Source organism: Cotesia glomerata, linkage group LG3 (assembly GCF_020080835.1).
Source record: "Cotesia glomerata isolate CgM1 linkage group LG3, MPM_Cglom_v2.3, whole genome shotgun sequence".
NCBI lineage: Eukaryota > Metazoa > Arthropoda > Insecta > Hymenoptera > Braconidae > Cotesia > Cotesia glomerata.
In genome coordinates, this window is record NC_058160.1 from 26,637,456 (window position 1) to 26,658,335 (window position 20,880).

General features: G+C 29.9%; 3 protein-coding genes across 10 annotated transcripts in view; 1 reads left to right on the plus strand and 2 right to left on the minus strand.

Moving 5' to 3' along the window:
• LOC123261671 (adenylate cyclase type 6-like) overlaps positions 1–20,880 on the plus strand; it is a 92,283-nt gene that overhangs the window by 43,625 nt on the left and 27,778 nt on the right. Inside the window, exons 7-9 of the mRNA XM_044723394.1 lie at positions 3,319–3,468; positions 18,392–18,513; positions 19,537–19,629. Coding sequence (XP_044579329.1) covers positions 3,319–3,468; positions 18,392–18,513; positions 19,537–19,629 — 365 coding nt within the window. The remainder of the gene's footprint in view (positions 1–3,318; positions 3,469–18,391; positions 18,514–19,536; positions 19,630–20,880) is intronic.
• Positions 3,521–5,146, minus strand: LOC123261670. Of its 2 annotated transcripts, none has more exons than XM_044723393.1 (4): positions 4,979–5,146; positions 4,742–4,897; positions 4,510–4,677; positions 3,521–4,070 (listed from the first exon to the last, which is right to left on the minus strand). In XM_044723393.1, exons 1-4 carry the CDS (start codon positions 5,006–5,008, stop codon positions 3,879–3,881), a joined length of 546 nt encoding a protein of 181 aa, XP_044579328.1. In that variant the 5' UTR covers positions 5,009–5,146; the 3' UTR covers positions 3,521–3,878. The 2 variants fall into 2 exon arrangements, with proteins under 2 accessions (XP_044579328.1, XP_044579327.1); XM_044723392.1 differs by having other exon boundaries at positions 3,522–4,070; positions 4,955–5,145.
• LOC123261666 lies at positions 5,559–16,515 on the minus strand. Of its 7 annotated transcripts, none has more exons than XM_044723383.1 (22): positions 16,336–16,514; positions 15,921–16,262; positions 15,579–15,839; positions 15,154–15,462; positions 14,776–14,958; positions 14,529–14,696; positions 13,921–14,451; positions 13,674–13,841; positions 13,066–13,596; positions 12,819–12,986; positions 12,250–12,741; positions 12,003–12,170; positions 11,739–11,925; positions 11,394–11,677; positions 11,147–11,314; positions 10,539–11,069; positions 10,292–10,459; positions 9,879–10,214; positions 9,621–9,788; positions 9,186–9,542; positions 5,974–6,141; positions 5,559–5,897 (listed from the first exon to the last, which is right to left on the minus strand). In XM_044723383.1, the coding sequence occupies exons 1-22, from the start codon at positions 16,387–16,389 to the stop codon at positions 5,721–5,723; spliced, it is 5,919 nt and encodes a 1,972-aa protein (XP_044579318.1). In that variant the 5' UTR covers positions 16,390–16,514; the 3' UTR covers positions 5,559–5,720. The 7 variants fall into 7 exon arrangements, with proteins under 7 accessions (XP_044579318.1, XP_044579315.1, XP_044579317.1 ...); XM_044723380.1 differs by having other exon boundaries at positions 14,776–15,114; XM_044723382.1 differs by having other exon boundaries at positions 14,776–15,066; positions 16,336–16,513.

Consider the following 20,880-nt stretch of genomic DNA (forward strand, 5'->3'; position numbering starts at 1 on the left):
ATAGATTGTTTTCTTAAAAATGTCAAAAAATATTAATAATTAATAATTTTACACATTATATTCAGAAGGTAGGATTTAATAAGTATAGTCTGGTAACTTTTTGCCAAACAAACGTTTCAAAAAAATTAAAACTAAAAAAATTTTTTTTTAATCACATTAATGATTATTTAAAATTTATAAATTTATTTCATTAATAAAAAATATAATTGCAGAGAATTTTAAAATTATGATTTAACATTCTTTGATTCAATGATTTTTTACTATTTTTAATAATAACATACATTATTAAGAAACTTTTGGAATAAATTTTTAAAATAATAATAGTGTTATAGAATAAATTGGCTATCGCAAAAAAAAAAAAAATAAAAATTTCTGATCACTTTTAGATTTTTATGAAACATTCCTAATAAAAAATTTTTTTTATTAAATTGCGTCAATAATTTAAGAAAAAAACATTTTCACAATAAGTTATTAATTATTAAAAAAATTATGATTAAAAATATATTTTTTGAACAAAAAAATTATAAATACAATGATAAAACTTTTAAATTACTGAAATTATTAGCAAATATTCTCTTGGCTCTATTAAATTACAGAAAATTGATTTTTAACTTAAAGACAAAGCTTCACAGGAACAATACATTAAAGGGAAAAAAAATACAAAGACTCAAATATAATTTATGCTGATAAATAAAGTTAAACTGGGTAGTAATTGAATTAAAATTAATTTAACTGACTAGTTCTCGAACAATAAATCGAATACTGAATATTGCATTGTGCTTGCACCTGGTCTGAAGAAAATAATAACTAATGAATTTAAAAGACAAAGACAGCCCGTAGCTCGATCGCTAAAGTACGCTCCAGTAATTATTGAATAATAATTGATGCATTTACGTCCTGATAAATACTTTATTGGATCGATCCTTTTCTGAGTAAAGAAAATAAAGACCAAATTTGTAATAACGCACTTTGCTGCGCTCTATTCACCGGACGGTATTTATTGATGTTCAATAACACCCCTCACCCCAGCGAAACAACCCGACTCGTTAAATTTATTCGCCAATTAGTAAAAACAGTCAACACTTTGTTATCTGTTGACAATTAATAAACTAAACACTGTTCAATTTAAAGAGTATTTTTCGGATAAAAATACTTAAAAATAACGCGTGGAGCTGTCGGGTTTTGTTTTTACAGAATCACAGTCCCTTTCATGTCGCTCAAAGACTATTATATAACCAAACATAATTTGCTAACAGAGGAATTTACAGTAAACAACATAGGCATGGGTCAGCGCCGATGGATTTAATTAGAGAGTAGACGTCAAACGGTCAATGGGCGTGAATATTCTTGGACCCTTGTGAGCTTGTCTATGTCTCGTACCCATGTCACTAAATTGACCTGCTCTTTCGCTTTATCTTTAAGTTACATTACATAAAATGGGACGTGGTAGAGATAGCGGCTAACTACTGCTTTGTGGTTTCTATCAGATGCTATTATAGTGACCTTACATCTATCGATTGGTGAAAAAATTCCAAGAAATTCAAGTTTTAAAAGTATCAAAAATTGCTTGAAATTTTTTAAGAATATTGAGCTTTGTTTGTCTGAATAATTTAATTGATAAAAAAAATCTTGGACTATTTTAATTAAACAAAAAATTTTTTGATTCAATACAAAAGAATTTAAAAAATTTTTTTGATTTGAAATTATGAAATTTTCCAAAATGTTTTGATTCAAAGAAATTCTTGAAATTTTTAATCTAGAAGAATAAAATACTTCAAATAAAGATAAAATTCTTTACAATGATTTTTTTTATTCAAGATTATTTTTTTTAAATCAAGTTAATTTTTTACACATTATTGAAATTATTTATTAGGTCACATATTTGCATCAACTTCACCCTTAAGTTCAAAATTAACTTGTTAAAATCCAAACAAAACAACAAATCAAATACAAATAATCTCATCCGAAGCCATCAAAAGTTTTAATTGCAGAGTTGAAAGACAATAAATGTATTCTGTCAACAAAATATCTTGCAGGCTGTTTACTGTTAAACTTGGAGTCTAAATTCGCTTGACTGCTCTCCTCCAAAAATTTCATCTAATCGGAATTTCTTAAGCTGTTGTTTACCAAATGTTGTTTACCTAAGCTGTATCTTATGTCATGTAATATAATTGAAAAATTTTTTTTTTTTTTTGATTTTATGAACGTGTCATTTTATAAGATTGTTTAATCTAAATGTGAATTATATTAAGTAATTTTGACTTTTAGTTTTATTATTATTGTTTTTCTTTCATTTGTTCTTTATGAACTTGCAACTTTCGTGAGACTGCGTAATTTAAGTACAAATTATAACAAGTGGTATCTATACTTATGAAAACATTATAATATTTCATTGTCTCCATTATATATACTGTTTATAAGTTTATGATGATTGTTAATGACCCTGTTATTGGCCGGTAGGCTGTTGGGTTTAAGTTAAATAAATGAATAAATAAATAAGGCACTAGTTGACAGATCTGATCTCTTATCCTGTCTCAATCAATATGAAAAACACACTGACAATAAACGGTACTAAGCCTTTGTCAAAGTTATCTCTGAATTGTCTTTGTTAAAATTTTCTGGGACACGTAAACATCTGAAAGAAGTATTGTGTAGTTGTTTTAAAAATAATAAAAATAAAAGTTGAGCTTTAAGAAAGTGTAGACAAAGTAGATTTAAAGAGCGCTTATTTGTTTGACTGTTCTCACGACAACGCTCTTTCCGGAGGGAACAAGACTAGAGAGAATGTCTTGTCACGCTAAAGCACGAATTTCGTGACCAGAATCATATGCCAAGCTAGCTCGAGATGACACTAAAAAAACCCAAGGAAAAATAATGCTGGAAAATAGATGAAAGTTGGTGAAACCCTCCAGCAAACTTTTACTTTTACTTTTACTTATATTTTACTTTTTTCAACAATTACAGGCTGTTTTCTTTTAAGAAATAGTGGGAAGCACTTTTTCCCCGTTTTCACGCTCTCAGTTCCAAACTCGCTCATTAATAATTTAACTCAGATGAAATGAAGAAAAAATACTGCTAAGAGCTTTTGTTTTTTGCAGACAATAAGAAAAGTTTGGTAAATCCTAATGTATGTGTCTAAAGCTCTTGTTTTATGACAAAAATTATTTAAATAAAGTAAAAAACTTTAAGAATGTTCTAAATTTGAAGATTTCTTCTTGAATTAAAATTTTCAAAATTTGTTCCAAAGGCTGCAATGCTTAAAACCACAATAAAGTTCTCTGTGATGAATTAACGTGTGCATATTGATGTAATTTACAGTTACTGAGCTCAATTGTCGTTGTGGGAGGCACTAACGTTGCTGGAGCACTGACACATCATCCCAGAGAATTAGCACAGCGGCAAGCGTTCTTAGAAACAAGGCAGTGTGTGGAAGCGCGGCTCACTACTCAAAGAGAAAATCAGCAACAGGTATGTGTTCTAAACTGCTTTAATAGTTTCATTTTCTTCACAATAATAATAATAACAATGATAATAACCGATAATATTATTGTTTTCATCTACACTCAAGTAATTAATTTTATTATTACTTTGATCTTTAAAAAATCCGCGACAACAATCTGCATAATTTGGACTGAAAAGTTGGGGGATAAATTTAACATTCAAATGTTGTAGGCGTCAGAATTTTCATATTGAATTTTTTTATCTTTCGCACGTGATTCAAATAAAATTTTATTATATCATCACGTCAATTCTTCGAAAGATTTTTTATGAAGATGATACTTTATTGTTTTACCACAATGGAAATTTACTTTTTATTTATTTAGTGAAGAATATATTTCTTCTTTTTGCGCTACTGAAAGAACAATTGATAAAATTTATTATTTAATGATCGAGGGGTCTTTTTCACAATTCATAGCAAGGGGTATCGTCCAACTGAAAGTAAAGTCAAAAACCCTCTTGAAGTCTGCAGTGTCAAGAGTCACGTCCATTACATAGTCGCCGCAAGGAATCGGCTTGTTGAAATGAAGAGTCTGTTGATCTAATTTATAGAGAACAGTTTGATACGTGCCCTAAGAAGAAATATGTTTGTTAGAATAATAATAGAGATGTGTAATTTTGAAAGAAAGAAATTAATGAAGTATATCCCCCATAAAAAAAAATATAAGTCGAAATACATAAAAAATATATTTTAAATATATTAAAAATCTATAGAAAATATATAAATTATGTATGGTAAATATATTTTTAATAACTAACTTTTGGCCGATTTTCATATATATTCTATATATGTATTTCAAATATATTTTAGATATATTCAAAATATATCTTTTATATTTTCAGCTATGTATTTTTATGTATTTTAAGATGTGATCTTGAATATATCTAAAATATATACTTTGAACATCAGCCTAGGTGTGTAATATACTATATAGATTTTTTATATTTTTCGACATATGTTTTTTTTATATTTTTTTTTCATGGGGAATATAAGAGATTCGGATACAATACCTTCGATACCGGACATTCAAGGTGACCCAAAACGGTAGCGGACACAATTTTGGAAACGTTTTCTTCAATAGATCCAGCTGGATAAGAACTATTACAAAGATTATTCATCGCATTTTTGGTTTTCGAGTCCCAGATTTGGATGTCTTTGATACTGATGTTAGCTTTTAGCTTGAAAAGGGACATCAGATATCAGAATACCGATTAAGAAACAATTTGTCATGATAAGACTTACGATTGTCAAGGCGTTATCGCTGTCCATTGATTCAATGAAAGATATGTATGTATCTTTCGTTAAAACGTCGGTTGATTTTATCAAATTATTGGTGTAAGGTTTAAAAAAATCTCTTGTAATGTTCACTGTATAAAACTGGTCATCTGCGATTATGTCCTATTAAAAAAAAAAATTATCAATCAATTTATCAGAAAATTATTTCAAATATTTTACCTTGATATTAAAAATTTGGATCACCATAAAAAGTACAAAAGTAAAAAACATCATTTTATTTGAAATATTTTTGCGGTCTGTTCTAGACTTTTGAAGAAAAAAGTATGCTATTAGTTTCTATATCTTTAATCATGGATCTTAAAATTTATTTATATCACGCAAACTTTATCAAGTTATTGTTTCTTCATTATTCATGTTCACTGTCCAATTATATTTATCGATAATTATTAAAGTTGAATATTGATGACGCATGAGCTGTCTTATCGGTAATTACTCCAAAGTGCATAAGTTCCGCATGAATAATATTATCGATTAACGTGATGTTTGCTATCGAAGTAGACATGAAATATCTGATAATTATAATTTTATTTTATACTGAATATATTTATTTACTGATATAGCAATATAAATCTTGAAATTTCTTCTTTCTAAATATAAATCCAGTAAATAGAGGTTTACTACTAAACAATAACTTAACTGTAACAAGTTTCAGAAACATTTATTTTTTATTGTAAGCACAGTACAGTAATAATATAATAATATAAATATTGAATAATTAATTTGACATAATTTGTTGGTACATGTTTGTTTTTTTAAATTTTAAATTCAAGTAGAGAATCGAGTACGCATTTTTCAACCAGAGGTGCCGATATTTCCCACATGTTAATTTTTAAACAAATACAACAGATTGCATACTCTTCACTGATATATACATTATATTTATACCTCTCTGTCATCTTCTTGTACTTTTATTACTTGTTAAAACTCATGGACGTGTACACATGGAATTTTCGTCAACAACAAAATTGAAGTACAGTCCCAAAGCCCATTTACCATCAGGGGTATCAAAATCCATGTGCACCTTGTAGTTTCCGTACTCCAATGGATCATTAAACGTAAGCTCCGTTCTTCTCAGCCACTTTGGAAACGTGTAATCGCTTCCCTGTAAAAATAACAAATTTTTCAGTTACGAATCAGAAAATGAGTCATACTGATTAACAGTGACATTGAAGAATTGCTTTTTCTACAGGACATCCTTTACCGGCCATGACCTCTAAATTGATAATTTTCCAAATATTGGCTTCAATTGATCCTTCTGGATATGAATCATCGCAAACATTTGTCATTTTTTTTTCAGGTTTTGAATCATAAATAGATTCCTTATTTACGGAGATGTCAGCTTGGTACTGTAATTTAATGAAAAAAATTATGATAAAAAAAATGAAAATACATAATCAAATATCGGTACTGGAAGACAATTACAAATTGAAGTGCATTGCTCATGTTCATTGTTTGATAGAATTCAGCAGGTGCATCAGCATTTCCAACTGGAGAAGCCGTTAAAAAATTATTCTTGGGTGACATTATTGTATCTCTATTAATATCTAGGCGATAACAGTAAGAATTTTTTCCTGATGCTTCATCAGGTGCTTTATCTAGTGCTTTATCTTTTCCTCGAAATATATCAGACAATTCTCCCTGTACCGTGGCCTTGTAAATAAATTAAAGGTACTTAGCATACATTTATAATAAATAGAAATACTTAGACTAATTATCTTGTTACTTTTTGATCAATGACTACACACAATATCAAAATCGCAACGGCGGAAATTTTTATTGCTACTCGGGGCTACAAAAAATAATATTTTAATTTTTCGGTGTGAAAATGGACAATTCTTTTGTATTACAATGTTGAAGAATTATACCACGACTTTCTAAAATTGTGCAGTCTTATCTACTGACGCTACAATTTAAAAAATTGATAACTTGTTGGCTTATTACTCGAATACTACTAAATTGAACGATATTAATCAATATATTTTACTGATTAAACGTAATTGTCGTTCGCTTTTTAACGATAAAGTTTTCACGGTCATCATAGTTTTAAGCAATTTTGTTCGAAAATAAATATTTATTTAACAATATTTGATACTTTTCAAGTACTTATTAAATGTAAATAATATTTAATTATATTTCTTCTCACTGGAGGAAGATTTATTTCATCTGCTGAAATACGAGAGAGTATATAATGAGATGAATAATGATGAAAAAGCTATGCTCTACGAATGGAGAGAGGTGTAGAGTGAGATAGAAGAATGTAGAAAGATAGAGCTATTAAGTGAGGAGGTTAATGTGAGGATGTGCATGGTCTTCAGAAAAATTGAAGAGGTCCTGAGGAGAGCAGCGAGATCACGGAGTTTGGTGTAAATGGACAACCACAACGACGACAGGCAAAATTAAAAAAAAATTTAAAAAAGTGAAAAATAAAATTAAAAAAGAAAGTCGAAAGATATATTTAATATATATTACATCATTATGTAAAAGCTTTGTAAAAGACACTAATCATGCAAATAAAATCCTATTATTATTATATTTCTTCTCATTAATTTATACGTTTCCTTATTAATTTTATATCATAGCAGATAATTACAATTTTAGCTTGATTAATCAATTATATCAATTATCTTCTTTGTATCCACCTAAAATTTAATAACAAAAAAAGTTTATTGAATATAAATATAATAAACAACGAAAAGTTATTTTTTAAAATTTGGACTGTGTAAATAATTGTTTTTTAAAAATAACTATAAGATATTTTTAATTTACTTTTTATTACTTTTAATTATACATTTAATTTTATTAAAATACATCCACAGATTCGGTAGAATCTGGCGCCAAGTTCCGTTCAAATCCGTTGTAAACGGAGCGCCAGTCTACCGACTGTGTTTACTGTAAGCAGAACGGTATTTTGAGGTTGCAAAATTTTATTTAATTCTACGGTACTTCTTGTTCCTAAATTTTATCTTATAACAGTAATTCATGCTTTATTTTAATGATATTAATTAATTATATTCAATTATAACAATTAATCTACTTGAAATTATTAAATTTTATCAGCACAAACTATAGCAAGCTCAAAAATTTCGATCCTGACTTTTTTTCTATGTAAAAAGTGACATGCCACAGACTAAATAATTCGAGAATACATGGTAATCTTCCAATAGATGGGAAACTACAGTTAAAATAATACATTTCACAGCTTGCATCTACATCCGCCAGGGTGCGCTGCAATTGTTTTTACATAAACTGTAGCTTCAAGGGGATAGTTTGCTATAAAAAATGCAGCCAACGCGAGATTTAAGTTGGTACCAATTGTAAATTTTTATTATAATTACAAAAAATACTAAAATCCGAACAAAAACAGTTTCACTGTAAAAAATCGCGCCAAGTCCACGTTCATAGGACTATTAAGAAAAAAAAAATTTCTTTTTTCTTTACAAAAAGATATAAAATTAAAAAATTCAAGTAACCGATATGATTGTATTTGATTTTCGGAAATTAAAAAAAATTTTATTGTAAATTTTAAAATTAAAAAAAAAAATTTGGTACGTATTTAGTGTGCGTGGTTGCAAAATATTTTACTTTTAATGAAATTCGTAAAATCTATTTACTAGGACTTAAAAAAAATTGAAATACACAATATATAATTTTTTAAAATTGAAATACACAATGCATAATTTTTTTTTGTTTTTTATTGTTTTTAATTTTGAATTTGTTAAGAATCGAGTGCGTATATTTCAACCAGAAATGCAGATATCTTCTTCGTGTTAATTTTTCAACAAATATGACAGCTTGCATGTTCTTCACTGATATCTACAATATATTTATACCTCTCTGTCATCTTCAAGCACTTTTATTACTTGATAAGACTCACGAACGGTTACACATGGAATTTTCGTCGACTACAAAACCTAAGTACATCCCCAACACCCATTCACCTTCAGGGGTATCAAACTCCATGTGAACCCTGTAGTTTCCGTACTCCAACGGATCATTAAAGTTGAGCTCTGTTCCTCTTAGCCACTCAATGAAGGTGTGATTGTCACCCTAAAAAATTAACCGGTTTTTTATTCCCGAATTATAGTTTTAAACTGAATTCTATCTATCGACGGTAAAAATAAAAACAATAACAATTTATTACTTTTTCCATAGGACATCCTTGACCATTCATGATACTCAAGTTGAAAATTTTCCAAATATTGGCTTCAAATGATCCTTCTGGATATGAATCATCGCAAACATTTTTCATTTTTTTTGAATCATAAATAGATTTCAAATTTACGGAGAGTTCAGCTGTGTGCTGTAATATGAAGAAAAAATTATAATAACAACAACAATGATAATGTTAAACCATTGGTATTGTTAAATATCAGAATCCAATAATAGTTACAAATTGAAGTGCATTTTCCATGTCCATGGTTTGATAGAATTCTGCGGTCACATCTCCAGTAGGCTCAGAAGAGTTCAGAAAGTTATTTTCGGGTGTAAGTAACGTACTTCTCCTTATATCTACTTTGTAACAATTAGAATTGGATTCATCTTCAAATGGTTTTATTGGTTCTTGAGGTTCTTCTTCCTCTTTACACTCAGAAGGACCATCTAACATAAAGTAGAAGTAAATAGCTCCAGCCCAAGTCCCATCAGGTGCTGCCAAGTCTAGGTGCGCAGTGTAATCACCAGGTTCTAATCGCTCGTTTATCTTGAGCTGCATATCATCCAGCTTCTTAGGGAACGTCTTAATGCTTCCCTAAAAATCAACGTGTTTATTATGAATTAGCTATTAAATTACATTAATGATCAGCAAATATCGTGAATATGCGCCTACTTGTTCGACAGGACATCCTTTGCCTTTCAGAATTCCCAAATTGAACATATGCCAAATATTAGCTTGAAAAGACCCCTCGGGATATGAATCTTCGCAGGCGTTTGTCATTTCTTCTTCAGATCTTGAATCATAAATGAACTTACCATCAACTTTCATATCAGCTCCGTTCTTAATTCATGAAAAAAGTATCACAATTGATTATCGTAAAATTATTAAGTGATGTAATAATATTAAACATGTAAATAAATTTTGAATTACAATTTTAAAAGCGTTATCCTTGTCCATAGGTTTGTTTAGAACACCCATGAACATTGGTATTTTTACTACTTGGACATCCATATCGACTATATAACATTGCTCTGATTCTTCTTCAGACTCTTCTGATTCTTCAGGTGCTTCTGTTGATTCGTCAAAACTTTCTTTAACAGTGCACTCAGAGTTTTCGTTTACTTCAAACAGAAATGACAGTTTCAACGCCCAGGCACCTTGAGGAGTATCAAAATCAATATTTAATTTGTAATTGCCGTACTCCAATGGTTCATTAAGCGTAAGTTCCGTTCCTCTAAGCCATTCTGGAAAAGTATAACCACTTCCCTGTAAAAATAACAAAATTTTCAGTTACGAATCAGAAAATCAATTATACTGATTAACAGTGAGAGTTGAAGAATTACTTTCTCTACGGGACATCCTTTACCGGCCATGACCTCTAAATTGATAATTTTCCAAATATTGGCTTCAATTGATCCTTCTGGATATGAATCATTGCAAATATTTGTCATTTTTTTTTCAGGTTTTGAATCATAAATAAGTTTCTTATCTAGTGAGAGGTCAGTTTGGTACTGTAATTTAAAGAAAAAAATTATGATAACATAAACCATGGAAATACATAATTAAATATCGAAATTGGAAAACAATTACAATTTGAAGTGCATTGTCCATATTCATTGTTTGATAGAATTCAGCAGGTGAATCAGCATTTCCAACTGGAGAAGCCGTTAAAAAATTATTCTTGGGTGACATTATTATATCTCTATTAATATCTAGGTGATAACAGTAAGAATTTCTTCCTGGCGCTTCTGTTGATTCTTCAGACTCTTCTAACTCTTCAGGTGCTTCTGTTGATTGTTCAGACTCTTCTGATTCTTCAGGTGCTTCTGTTGATTGTTCAGACTCTTCTGATTCTTCAGGTGCTTCTGTTGATTGTTCAGACTCTTCTGATTCTTCAGGTGCTTCTGTTGATTCTTCAGGTTCTTCTGTTGATTCGTCAAAACTTTCTTTAACAGTGCACTCAGAGTTTTCGTTTACTTCAAACAGAAATAACAGTTTCAACGCCCAGGCATCTTGAGGAGTATCAAAATCAATATTTAATTTGTAATTGCCGTACTCCAATGGTTCATTAAGCGTAAGTTCCGTTCCTCTAAGCCATTCTGGAAAAGTATAACCACTTCCCTGTAAAAATAACAAAATTTTCAGTTACGAATCAGAAAATCAATTATACTGATTAACAGTGAGAGTTGAAGAATTACTTTCTCTACGGGACATCCTTTACCGGCCATGACCTCTAAATTGATAATTTTCCAAATATTGGCTTCAATTGATCCTTCTGGATATGAATCATTGCAAATATTTGTCATTTTTTTTTCAGGTTTTGAATCATAAATAAGTTTCTTATCTAGTGAGAGGTCAGTTTGGTACTGTAATTTAAAGAAAAAAATTATGATAACATAAACCATGGAAATACATAATTAAATATCGAAATTGGAAAACAATTACAATTTGAAGTGCATTGTCCATATTCATTGTTTGATAGAATTCAGCAGGTGAATCAGCATTTCCAACTGGAGAAGCCGTTAAAAAATTATTCTTGGGTGACATTATTATATCTCTATTAATATCTAGGTGATAACAGTAAGAATTTCTTCCTGGCGCTTCTGTTGATTCTTCAGACTCTTCTAACTCTTCAGGTGCTTCTGTTGATTGTTCAGACTCTTCTGATTCTTCAGGTGCTTCTGTTGATTGTTCAGACTCTTCTGATTCTTCAGGTGCTTCTGTTGATTGTTCAGACTTCTTCTGATTCTTCAGGTGCTTCTGTTGATTCTTCAGGTTCTTCTGTTGATTCGTCAAAACTTTCTTTAACAGTGCACTCAGAGTTTTCGTTTACTTCAAACAGAAATAACAGTTTCAACGCCCAGGCATCTTGAGGAGTATCAAAATCAATATTTAATTTGTAATTGCCGTACTCCAATGGTTCATTAAGCGTAAGTTCCGTTCCTCTAAGCCATTCTGGAAAAGTATAACCACTTCCCTGTAAAAATAACAAAATTTTCAGTTACGAATCAGAAAATCAATTATACTGATTAACAGTGAGAGTTGAAGAATTACTTTCTCTACAGGACATCCTTTACCGGCCATGACCTCTAAATTGATAATTTTCCAAATATTGGCTTCAATTGATCCTTCTGGATATGAATCATTGCAAATATTTGTCATTTTTTTTTCAGGTTTTGAATCATAAATAAGTTTCTTATCTAGTGAGAGGTCAGTTTGGTACTGTAATTTAAAGAAAAAAATTATGATAACATAAACCATGGAAATACATAATTAAATATCGAAATTGGAAAACAATTACAATTTGAAGTGCATTGTCCATGTTCATTGTTTGATAGAATTCAGCAGGTGCATCAGCATTTTCAACTGGAGAAGCCGTTAAAAAATTATTCTTGGGTGACATTATTATATCTCTATTAATATCTAGGCGATAACAGTAAGAATTTTTTCCTGGTGCTTCTGTTGATTCTTCAGACTCTTCTAACTCTTCAGGTGCTTCTGTTGATTGTTCAGACTCTTCTGATTCTTCAGGTGCTTCTGTTGATTGTTCAGACTCTTCTGATTCTTCAGGTGCTTCTGTTGATTCTTCAGGTTCTTCTGTTGATTCGTCAAAACTTTCTTTAACAGTGCACTCAGAGTTTTCGTTTACTTCAAACAGAATTAACAGTTTCAACGCCCAGGCATCTTGAGGAGTATCAAAATCAATATTTAATTTGTAATTGCCGTACTCCAATGGTTCATTAAGCGTAAGTTCCGTTCCTCTAAGCCATTCTGGAAAAGTATAACCACTTCCCTGTAAAAATAACAAAATTTTCAGTTACGAATCAGAAAATCAATTATACTGATTAACAGTGAGAGTTGAAGAATTACTTTCTCTACGGGACATCCTTTACCGGCCATGACCTCTAAATTGATAATTTTCCAAATATTGGCTTCAATTGATCCTTCTGGATATGAATCATTGCAAATATTTGTCATTTTTTTTTCAGGTTTTGAATCATAAATAAGTTTCTTATCTAGTGAGAGGTCAGTTTGGTACTGTAATTTAAAGAAAAAAATTATGATAACATAAACCATGGAAATACATAATTAAATATCTAAATTGGAAAACAATTACAATTTGAAGTGCATTGTCCATGTTCATTGTTTGATAGAATTCAGCAGGTGCATCAGCATTTTCAACTGGAGAAGCCGTTAAAAAGTAATTCTTGGGTGACATTATTATATCTCTATTAATATCTAGGCGATAACAGTAAGAATTTTTTCCTGGTGCTTCTGTTGATTCTTCAGACTCTTCTAACTCTTCAGGTGCTTCTGTTGATTGTTCAGACTCTTCTGATTCTTCAGGTGCTTCTGTTGATTGTTCAGACTCTTCTGATTCTTCAGGTGCTTCTGTTGATTGTTCAGACTCTTCTGATTCTTCAGGTGCTTCTGTTGATTCTTCAGGTTCTTCTGTTGATTCGTCAAAACTTTCTTTAACAGTGCACTCAGAGTTTTCGTTTACTTCAAACAGAATTAACAGTTTCAACGCCCAGGCATCTTGAGGAGTATCAAAATCAATATTTAATTTGTAATTGCCGTACTCCAATGGTTCATTAAGCGTAAGTTCCGTTCCTCTAAGCCATTCTGGAAAAGTATAACCACTTCCCTGTAAAAATAACAAAATTTTCAGTTACGAATCAGAAAATCAATTATACTGATTAACAGTGAGAGTTGAAGAATTACTTTCTCTACGGGACATCCTTTACCGGCCATGACCTCTAAATTGATAATTTTCCAAATATTGGCTTCAATTGATCCTTCTGGATATGAATCATTGCAAATATTTGTCATTTTTTTTTCAGGTTTTGAATCATAAATAAGTTTCTTATCTAGTGAGAGGTCAGTTTGGTACTGTAATTTAAAGAAAAAAATTATGATAACATAAACCATGGAAATACATAATTAAATATCTAAATTGGAAAACAATTACAATTTGAAGTGCATTGTCCATGTTCATTGTTTGATAGAATTCAGCAGGTGCATCAGCATTTTCAACTGGAGAAGCCGTTAAAAAATTATTCTTGGGTGACATTATTATATCTCTATTAATATCTAGGCGATAACAGTAAGAATTTTTTCCTGGTGCTTCTGTTGATTCTTCAGACTCTTCTAACTCTTCAGGTGCTTCTGTTGATTGTTCAGACTCTTCTGATTCTTCAGGTGCTTCTGTTGATTGTTCAGACTCTTCTGATTCTTCAGGTGCTTCTGTTGATTGTTCAGACTCTTCTGATTCTTCAGGTGCTTCTGTTGATTCTTCAGGTTCTTCTGTTGATTCGTCAAAACTTTCTTTAACAGTGCACTCAGAGTTTTCGTTTACTTCAAACAGAAATAACAGTTTCAACGCCCAGGCACCTTGAGGAGTATCAAAATCAATATTTAATTTGTAATTGCCGTACTCCAATGGTTCATTAAGCGTAAGTTCCGTTCCTCTAAGCCATTCTGGAAAAGTATAACCACTTCCCTGTAAAAATAACAAAATTTTCAGTTACGAATCAGAAAATCAATTATACTGATTAACAGTGAGAGTTGAAGAATTACTTTCTTTACAGGACATCCTTTACCGGCCATGACCTCTAAATTGATAATTTTCCAAATATTGGCTTCAATTGATCCTTCTGGATATGAATCATTGCAAATATTTGTCATTTTTTTTTCAGGTTTTGAATCATAAATAAGTTTCTTATCTAGTGAGAGGTCAGTTTGGTACTGTAATTTAAAGAAAAAAATTATGATAACATAAACCATGGAAATATATAATTAAATATCGAAATTGGAAAACAATTACAATTTGAAGTGCATTGTCCATGTACATTGTTTGATAGAATTCAGCAGGTGCATCAGCATTTCCAACTGGAGAAGCCGTTAAAAAATTATTCTTGGGTGACATTATTATATCTCTATTAATATCTAGGTGATAACAGTAAGAATTTTTTCCTGGTGCTTCTGTTGATTCTTCAGACTCTTCTAACTCTTCAGGTGCTTCTGTTGATTGTTCAGACTCTTCTGATTCTTCAGGTGCTTCTGTTGATTGTTCAGACTCTTCTGATTCTTCAGGTGCTTCTGTTGATTGTTCAGACTCTTTCGACTCTTCAGGTGTTTCTGTTGATTCTTCAGACTCTTCTGACTCTCCGTATACGTCCGTTGATTGTTCAGACTCTTCTAACTCTTCAGGTGCTTCTGTTGATTGTTCAGACTCTTCTGATTCTTCAGGTGCTTCTGTTGATTGTTCAGACTCTTCTGACTTTTCAGGTGCTTCTGTTGATTGTTCAGACTCTTTCGACTCCTCAGGTGTTTCTGTTGATTCTTCAGACTCTTCTGACTCTCCGTATACGTCCGTTGATTGTTCAGACTCTTCTGACTCTTTAGGTGCTACTGTTGATTGTTCAGACTCTTCTGACTCCTCAGGCGCTTCTGTTGATTCTTCAGACTCTTTTTCTGGAGGCTCTGGCTCATAGCAATTAACTCCGGGAATCTGAAATTCCATTCATCCTATTTATTAACATCGAAAAATCGATATAAGCTTTGTTTATTTTAAAATTCCTAATAGTTTGTATCGCTGAAATAAGGAATTAATCTTTTTAAACTTACAATAACGGAAATTTTTTCAAAAACATTATCTTTATTACGGTTTCCTGGAGCGACTTTATTAGACGTATCTGTACTTCCTAACGATCCTTGGAGATCTTGTTTACGTAAATCTGCGCAAAGAGGTAAAGTTGTAACATCAACTTCTTCTTCTTCAGGCGAATTTTCGTCTTCAGAAGACTCTTGCTCTTCTGATGGATCTTGTTCTTCATTAGGTTCTTCTTCAGGCGGATTATCAGTTTCAGCGCAATTCACCCCCGGCATCTTTCATTCACATAAAAAAAAATTTTTTGAATTGAAAAACATTATTTAGAAAATACATATGAAAAATAAATTATTTCTTACTGCAAGACTTCCACCAAAACTTGCTCCACCACTAACTCCGAAACCACCAAAACCAGTAGATCCTCCACCGCCTACGGACCCTTGGGCATCGAATTTTCTGATGCAGTCACAAGACGGCAAATTAACTTCTGCATTAACATCTCCTTGTATACCTCCAGATGGTGAAGCTCCAATGTTGCCATTTACATTCCCTCCAACACTACATTCTGATAAAATGTTCCCTGGTAATTTTAAATTACCCGATAGTCCTCCAGAAAATCCACCTGATCCTTCACCAGATGCTTCATCTGGTGTTTTATCTTTTCCTCTAAATATATCGATCAATCCTCCTTGTACCGTGGCCTTGTAAATAAATTAAAAGTACTTAGCATACGTTTATAATAAATAGAAATACTTAGACTAATTATCTTCTTACTTTTTGATCAATTACCACACATAATATCGAAATTGCAGCGGCGAAAATTTTCATTGCTACTCGGAGCTACAAAAAATAATATTTTGACTTTTCGGTGTGAAAATGGACAATTCTTTTGTCCTGCAATATTGAAAAGCTATACGAAGACTTTCTAATATTGTGCAGTCTTATCCACTGACGCTAAGCTACAATTTAAAAAATTGATAACTTGTTGGCTTATTACCGGATACTACCCAATCAAATGTTACTGATAAACATAAATGTAATTGTCGTTCGCTTTTTAACGATAAAGTTTTCACGGTCATCATAGTTATAAGCAATTTTGTTAGAAAATAAATATTCATTTAACAATATTTGATATTTTTTAAGTACTTATAATTAATGATTAAATGTAAATAATCTTTAATAATATTTTTTCTCATTAATTTATACGATTCCTTATAAATTTTATATCATAGTAGATAATTATTATTTTAGATTGATTAATCAATTATGTGAGCTTTTGATCCACTTAAAATTTAATAACACAAAAAAAGCTTATGGAATATAAATATGATGAACAAAAAAAACTAGTTTTTAAAATTTGAACTGTATAAAGCGACAAGTTGTGCAAATATATATAATAAACATTTTTCGAAATTAATTGAAGCAATAATTCTCAGGTAATATTGTCTAGTGAAGATAAAAAAAATAAATATTTCAAAATTTTGCTACTTTGAAGTTTTGACATTAAGGTAGTGTTTAAATATTTATCGGTTATTGGTTAACAAGGAAAGTTGTCACAGAGATACTTTTAATTCATAGTTCACAATATTTATAATTAATATCTCCATTTAACTGTATTGAAATACATATAATACAACATATAAACGTTGTGAATTCAAAACTGCATAATTTTTTTTTTTTTCATTTTTTACACAAATTGAAATTATTAGAAAACTATTAAATATTCATTGCATTTACGTCATTGTAATTATAAGCCAATTAAAAACGCAAATGCTTACCGCTGATAAAAACAAATTCTTTTTTAAGAATAAAACAACCGAGTATGCGAATAAAATATTATCACATAAAGTTCAATCAGACTTTTAGTTATTATTATTAAATATTAAGGATGATATTTATCTCATTGACAAGAAAAATCTTTGAATTGATAAATCTGCTCCTCGATTTCAAACAGAAGCTTAATACCTTTATCAAAACCTTTGCGTTTCTCAATATTGCTGATGATTACCGTATTTACAACATAAAACAAAGATGAATACATCACTCTCGAAAATTGCAACTATAAACATTTGATGAGAGAAGAGAGAATTCGTAATAAGGACAGTGGTATAGAACTGAAATGATGTAAATTCCAAAGTGAGATCATCGTGGTGGAAACAGCTCTTGCGCTTTGATTTTAGCTTCCTGGGGACTTAGGTAGACGGAATTTGTGATGTTGATGTGTTAATATCTCTTATCCCGGTTCCAGCTCAAGGGATTACTGTTTTTCTCATTAATATTTACGTCATTCAATACATTTTCAACATGTTAAATGTCAAATTCTTAATACGATACAGAAAAAAACATTATTAAGCCTAAGGAAAAAATTTCTTTTTTGAACTAAAATTAAAATTTTTATTTAATTGAAGCTGAATATTTTTCGCAAAAAAATTCGTTTTGTGATACTTTTTTTTTTTTAACAAATATTCATTTAAGAAAATTTTGTTTCTTATTGAAATAATAATAAATTTTCTTAAACAAGTACTTTTACTGTTGAATAAAGCAAGGAAAATTTTAATCCTAAAAATTTTGTTTCAAAAATTTACAATTCAAGAAATTATTACTTTGTTAAAAAATTTTTCGATGTTTGAAATTTTGAAAAATTAGTTAAATCAAGAAAAATGGTCTTAAGTTAAATTAAATTTATTTTTTGTACAGTAAATTAAAAAAATTAAGAATAATATAGATTTTATTTGTATCACTTTTTACATTTAGTATTTTACAAAGTATAATTTATTTATTTTTTATACTGTAAAAATATTAATTAGTAAAATAACAAAAAATTTTTCAGGAAAGACTGCTATTGAGTGTTTTGCCGCGACATGTCGCTGTGGAAATGAAAGCCGACATTGCTGGCAAACCCAAGGATAGTATGTTCCATAAAATTTACATCCAACGACACGAGAACGTCAGGTAAAGTAAAACACAAGAAAAATCGATTAAATTTCACCCAATATAATGAATTTTAAAAGAGAATCATTATCGAGAGTAACTGTAAAAAATACAATAGATTGGATAAATGAAGAAAATTGCTAAGGTTTATCTTCAGTTGCTCATGAGTGCGCTGGGGAATCAGCGATTCAATTTGCTGAATAAATAACTGTTGGACTTAATATTTAAGTTAGTGTAGTATGGATTCCGATGGATCGATGGAACGCCAGCTATAGATCTCTAGCTCAAGATCAATATCGAATACCGGGAATATATTTACTAGTTCGTTTCGCTGGATAAATTAAATATATATTATTCTTCTCTTTGAGTAGTTTACCGTGTTCTGAAAGGTTTGCCGACGTAATTTCAAGACAAACAATCACAAACGTATTTTGAATAATGGGAAATGTCAGATGCATTTTTATACAGCGCACTTGACTTACTCTGGCTTTGAATTGCGTCTTCTTATTTTCGGTGACTTACCTGATACGCTTTAAAATAATCCATTTTAAATAATGCATGTTACATTTATTTATTTATGTCATTTTAATGGTTGTCAAAAGAAGAAAGAAAAAGGAATTTAAGAAGAAATAACAAAAATTTGGTTTATTGATGTAATTTTTTTTAATTTAAATTTTTTAATCGCAATTCTTTCTAGAATGCAAAAATTTTTATTTTATAAATATTTTAAATAAATAAATTAATATTATTTCCAATCTATTGCTCACGGTAATTGAAATTGAAATTACATAAATAAATCCATAGAGTGAAATGTAAATAAATCAAGAGATAAAATATCAAAATTAATATCTGCAATGAATTAATTAATTAATTTAAAAAAATATCCCTGTTAATGCAAATTGATAAATTAATAAATTTATAAATTAATAAATTGATAAATTAATAAATGATAAATTACAAAGTTAAATTGATAATTATCCATTAGCAAAACTAATTGATCAAATTAATGAATAAATGAAATTAATGTGGTAAACTCTGTTGCAGTATTCTATTTGCCGATATTTGTGGATTTACGTCATTATCTGACCAATGTACAGCTGAAGAACTTGTACGATTGCTTAATGAACTTTTTGCAAGGTAAGATATCATATATTATTAAGAGAATAAGCAAAATTTTGTGTCCAGGACAGTCATATGATAAAATTGCTTTTTTTAGTGGAATTTAGTGTCATTGCCAAGGTCTTTACTTGAATTAGTGTCTCTTCAAAGTTTCATATCATTCTCACCAATAGTCAATTTATTATGATAAGTATTTTGGCTGCATTCAAAAATGCTCTATCTGTAAATACATAATTAAGAAATAACCTTGTATCTCGTGAACTATTGACATTTTTAAAAATATAAGCTCATCCCGACATTACATTCATTAAGACCTTTCATTTAAGTACCCACATCAATTTTTCATATATTTATATATATATTATATATATATGTACATACGAAAAATATATAAAAATGCATGTGGGTACTCAAATGAAAGCTCTTGATAAGTGTAACATCGGGATGAGCTTATATCTTTAAAAATGTCAATAGTTAAGAAAATATAGGGCATTTTAACAAATATCTTGTGAAATATTGACATTTTTAAAGATATAAGCTCATCCCGGTGTTACGCTCACCAAGACCTTTCATTTGAGTACCCACATCATTTTTTCATATATTTATATATATTACATATATGTATACATGAAAAATATATGAAAATGCATGTGGATACTCAAATGAAAGCTCTTGATGAGTGTAACATCGGGATGAGCTCAAATCTTTAAAAATCTCAATAATTAAGAAAATATAGGGCATTTTAACAAATATCTTGTGAACTATTGACATTTTTAAAGATATAAGCTCATCCCGACATAACACTCATTAAGACCTTTAATTTGATTACCCACATCAATTTTTGATATATTTTATATATTTATATATATTACATATATGTATATATGAAAAATATATAAAAATGCATGTGGGTACTCAAATGAAAGCTCTTGATGAGTGTAACATCGGGATGAGCTTATATCTTTAAAAACGTCAATAGTGAAAAAAGTACAGTGCAATTTAACAAAAGTCATTATTTAAAAAGCAAAATTTTATTTATTTATAGTTCACAAGTCACGGCAGTCACATAGTGACTGCAAGATTGCTAGTTTTTATTTACTTTATTTATTATACAAGAAGCTATACCCAAATGAAGTTCATTAAAAGTCTAATCCGTAGATGTTATAATAAAAAATAAGAGCAACAATAAAAGACCCAAGCAATAACACAAAAAAAGTTTGCCTTTGTGTGACTAAATGTAATTGAAAGTTTTACCATACAAACGAGCAT

Excerpts from the sequence above, each read along its gene's own strand:
- LOC123261670 (XM_044723392.1), bottom strand. The coding sequence starts at position 5,008 with ATGATGTTTTTTACTTTTGTACTTTTTATGGTGATCCAAATTTTTAAT. Across the intron at positions 4,898-4,954 it reads TCCAAATTTTTAATATCAAG|GACATAATCGCAGATGACCA; the intron begins GTAAAATATTTG and ends TTTTTTTAATAG. Across the intron at positions 4,678-4,741 it reads GCGATAACGCCTTGACAATC|CTAAAAGCTAACATCAGTAT; the intron begins GTAAGTCTTATC and ends TCCCTTTTCAAG.
- LOC123261666 (XM_044723380.1), bottom strand. The coding sequence starts at position 16,389 with ATGAAAATTTTCGCCGCTGCAATTTCGATATTATGTGTGGTAATTGAT. Across the intron at positions 15,840-15,920 it reads GTTTTGGTGGAAGTCTTGCA|ATGCCGGGGGTGAATTGCGC; the intron begins GTAAGAAATAAT and ends TGTGAATGAAAG. Across the intron at positions 5,898-5,973 it reads AAGGATGTCCTGTAGAAAAA|GGAAGCGATTACACGTTTCC; the intron begins GCAATTCTTCAA and ends TTATTTTTACAG.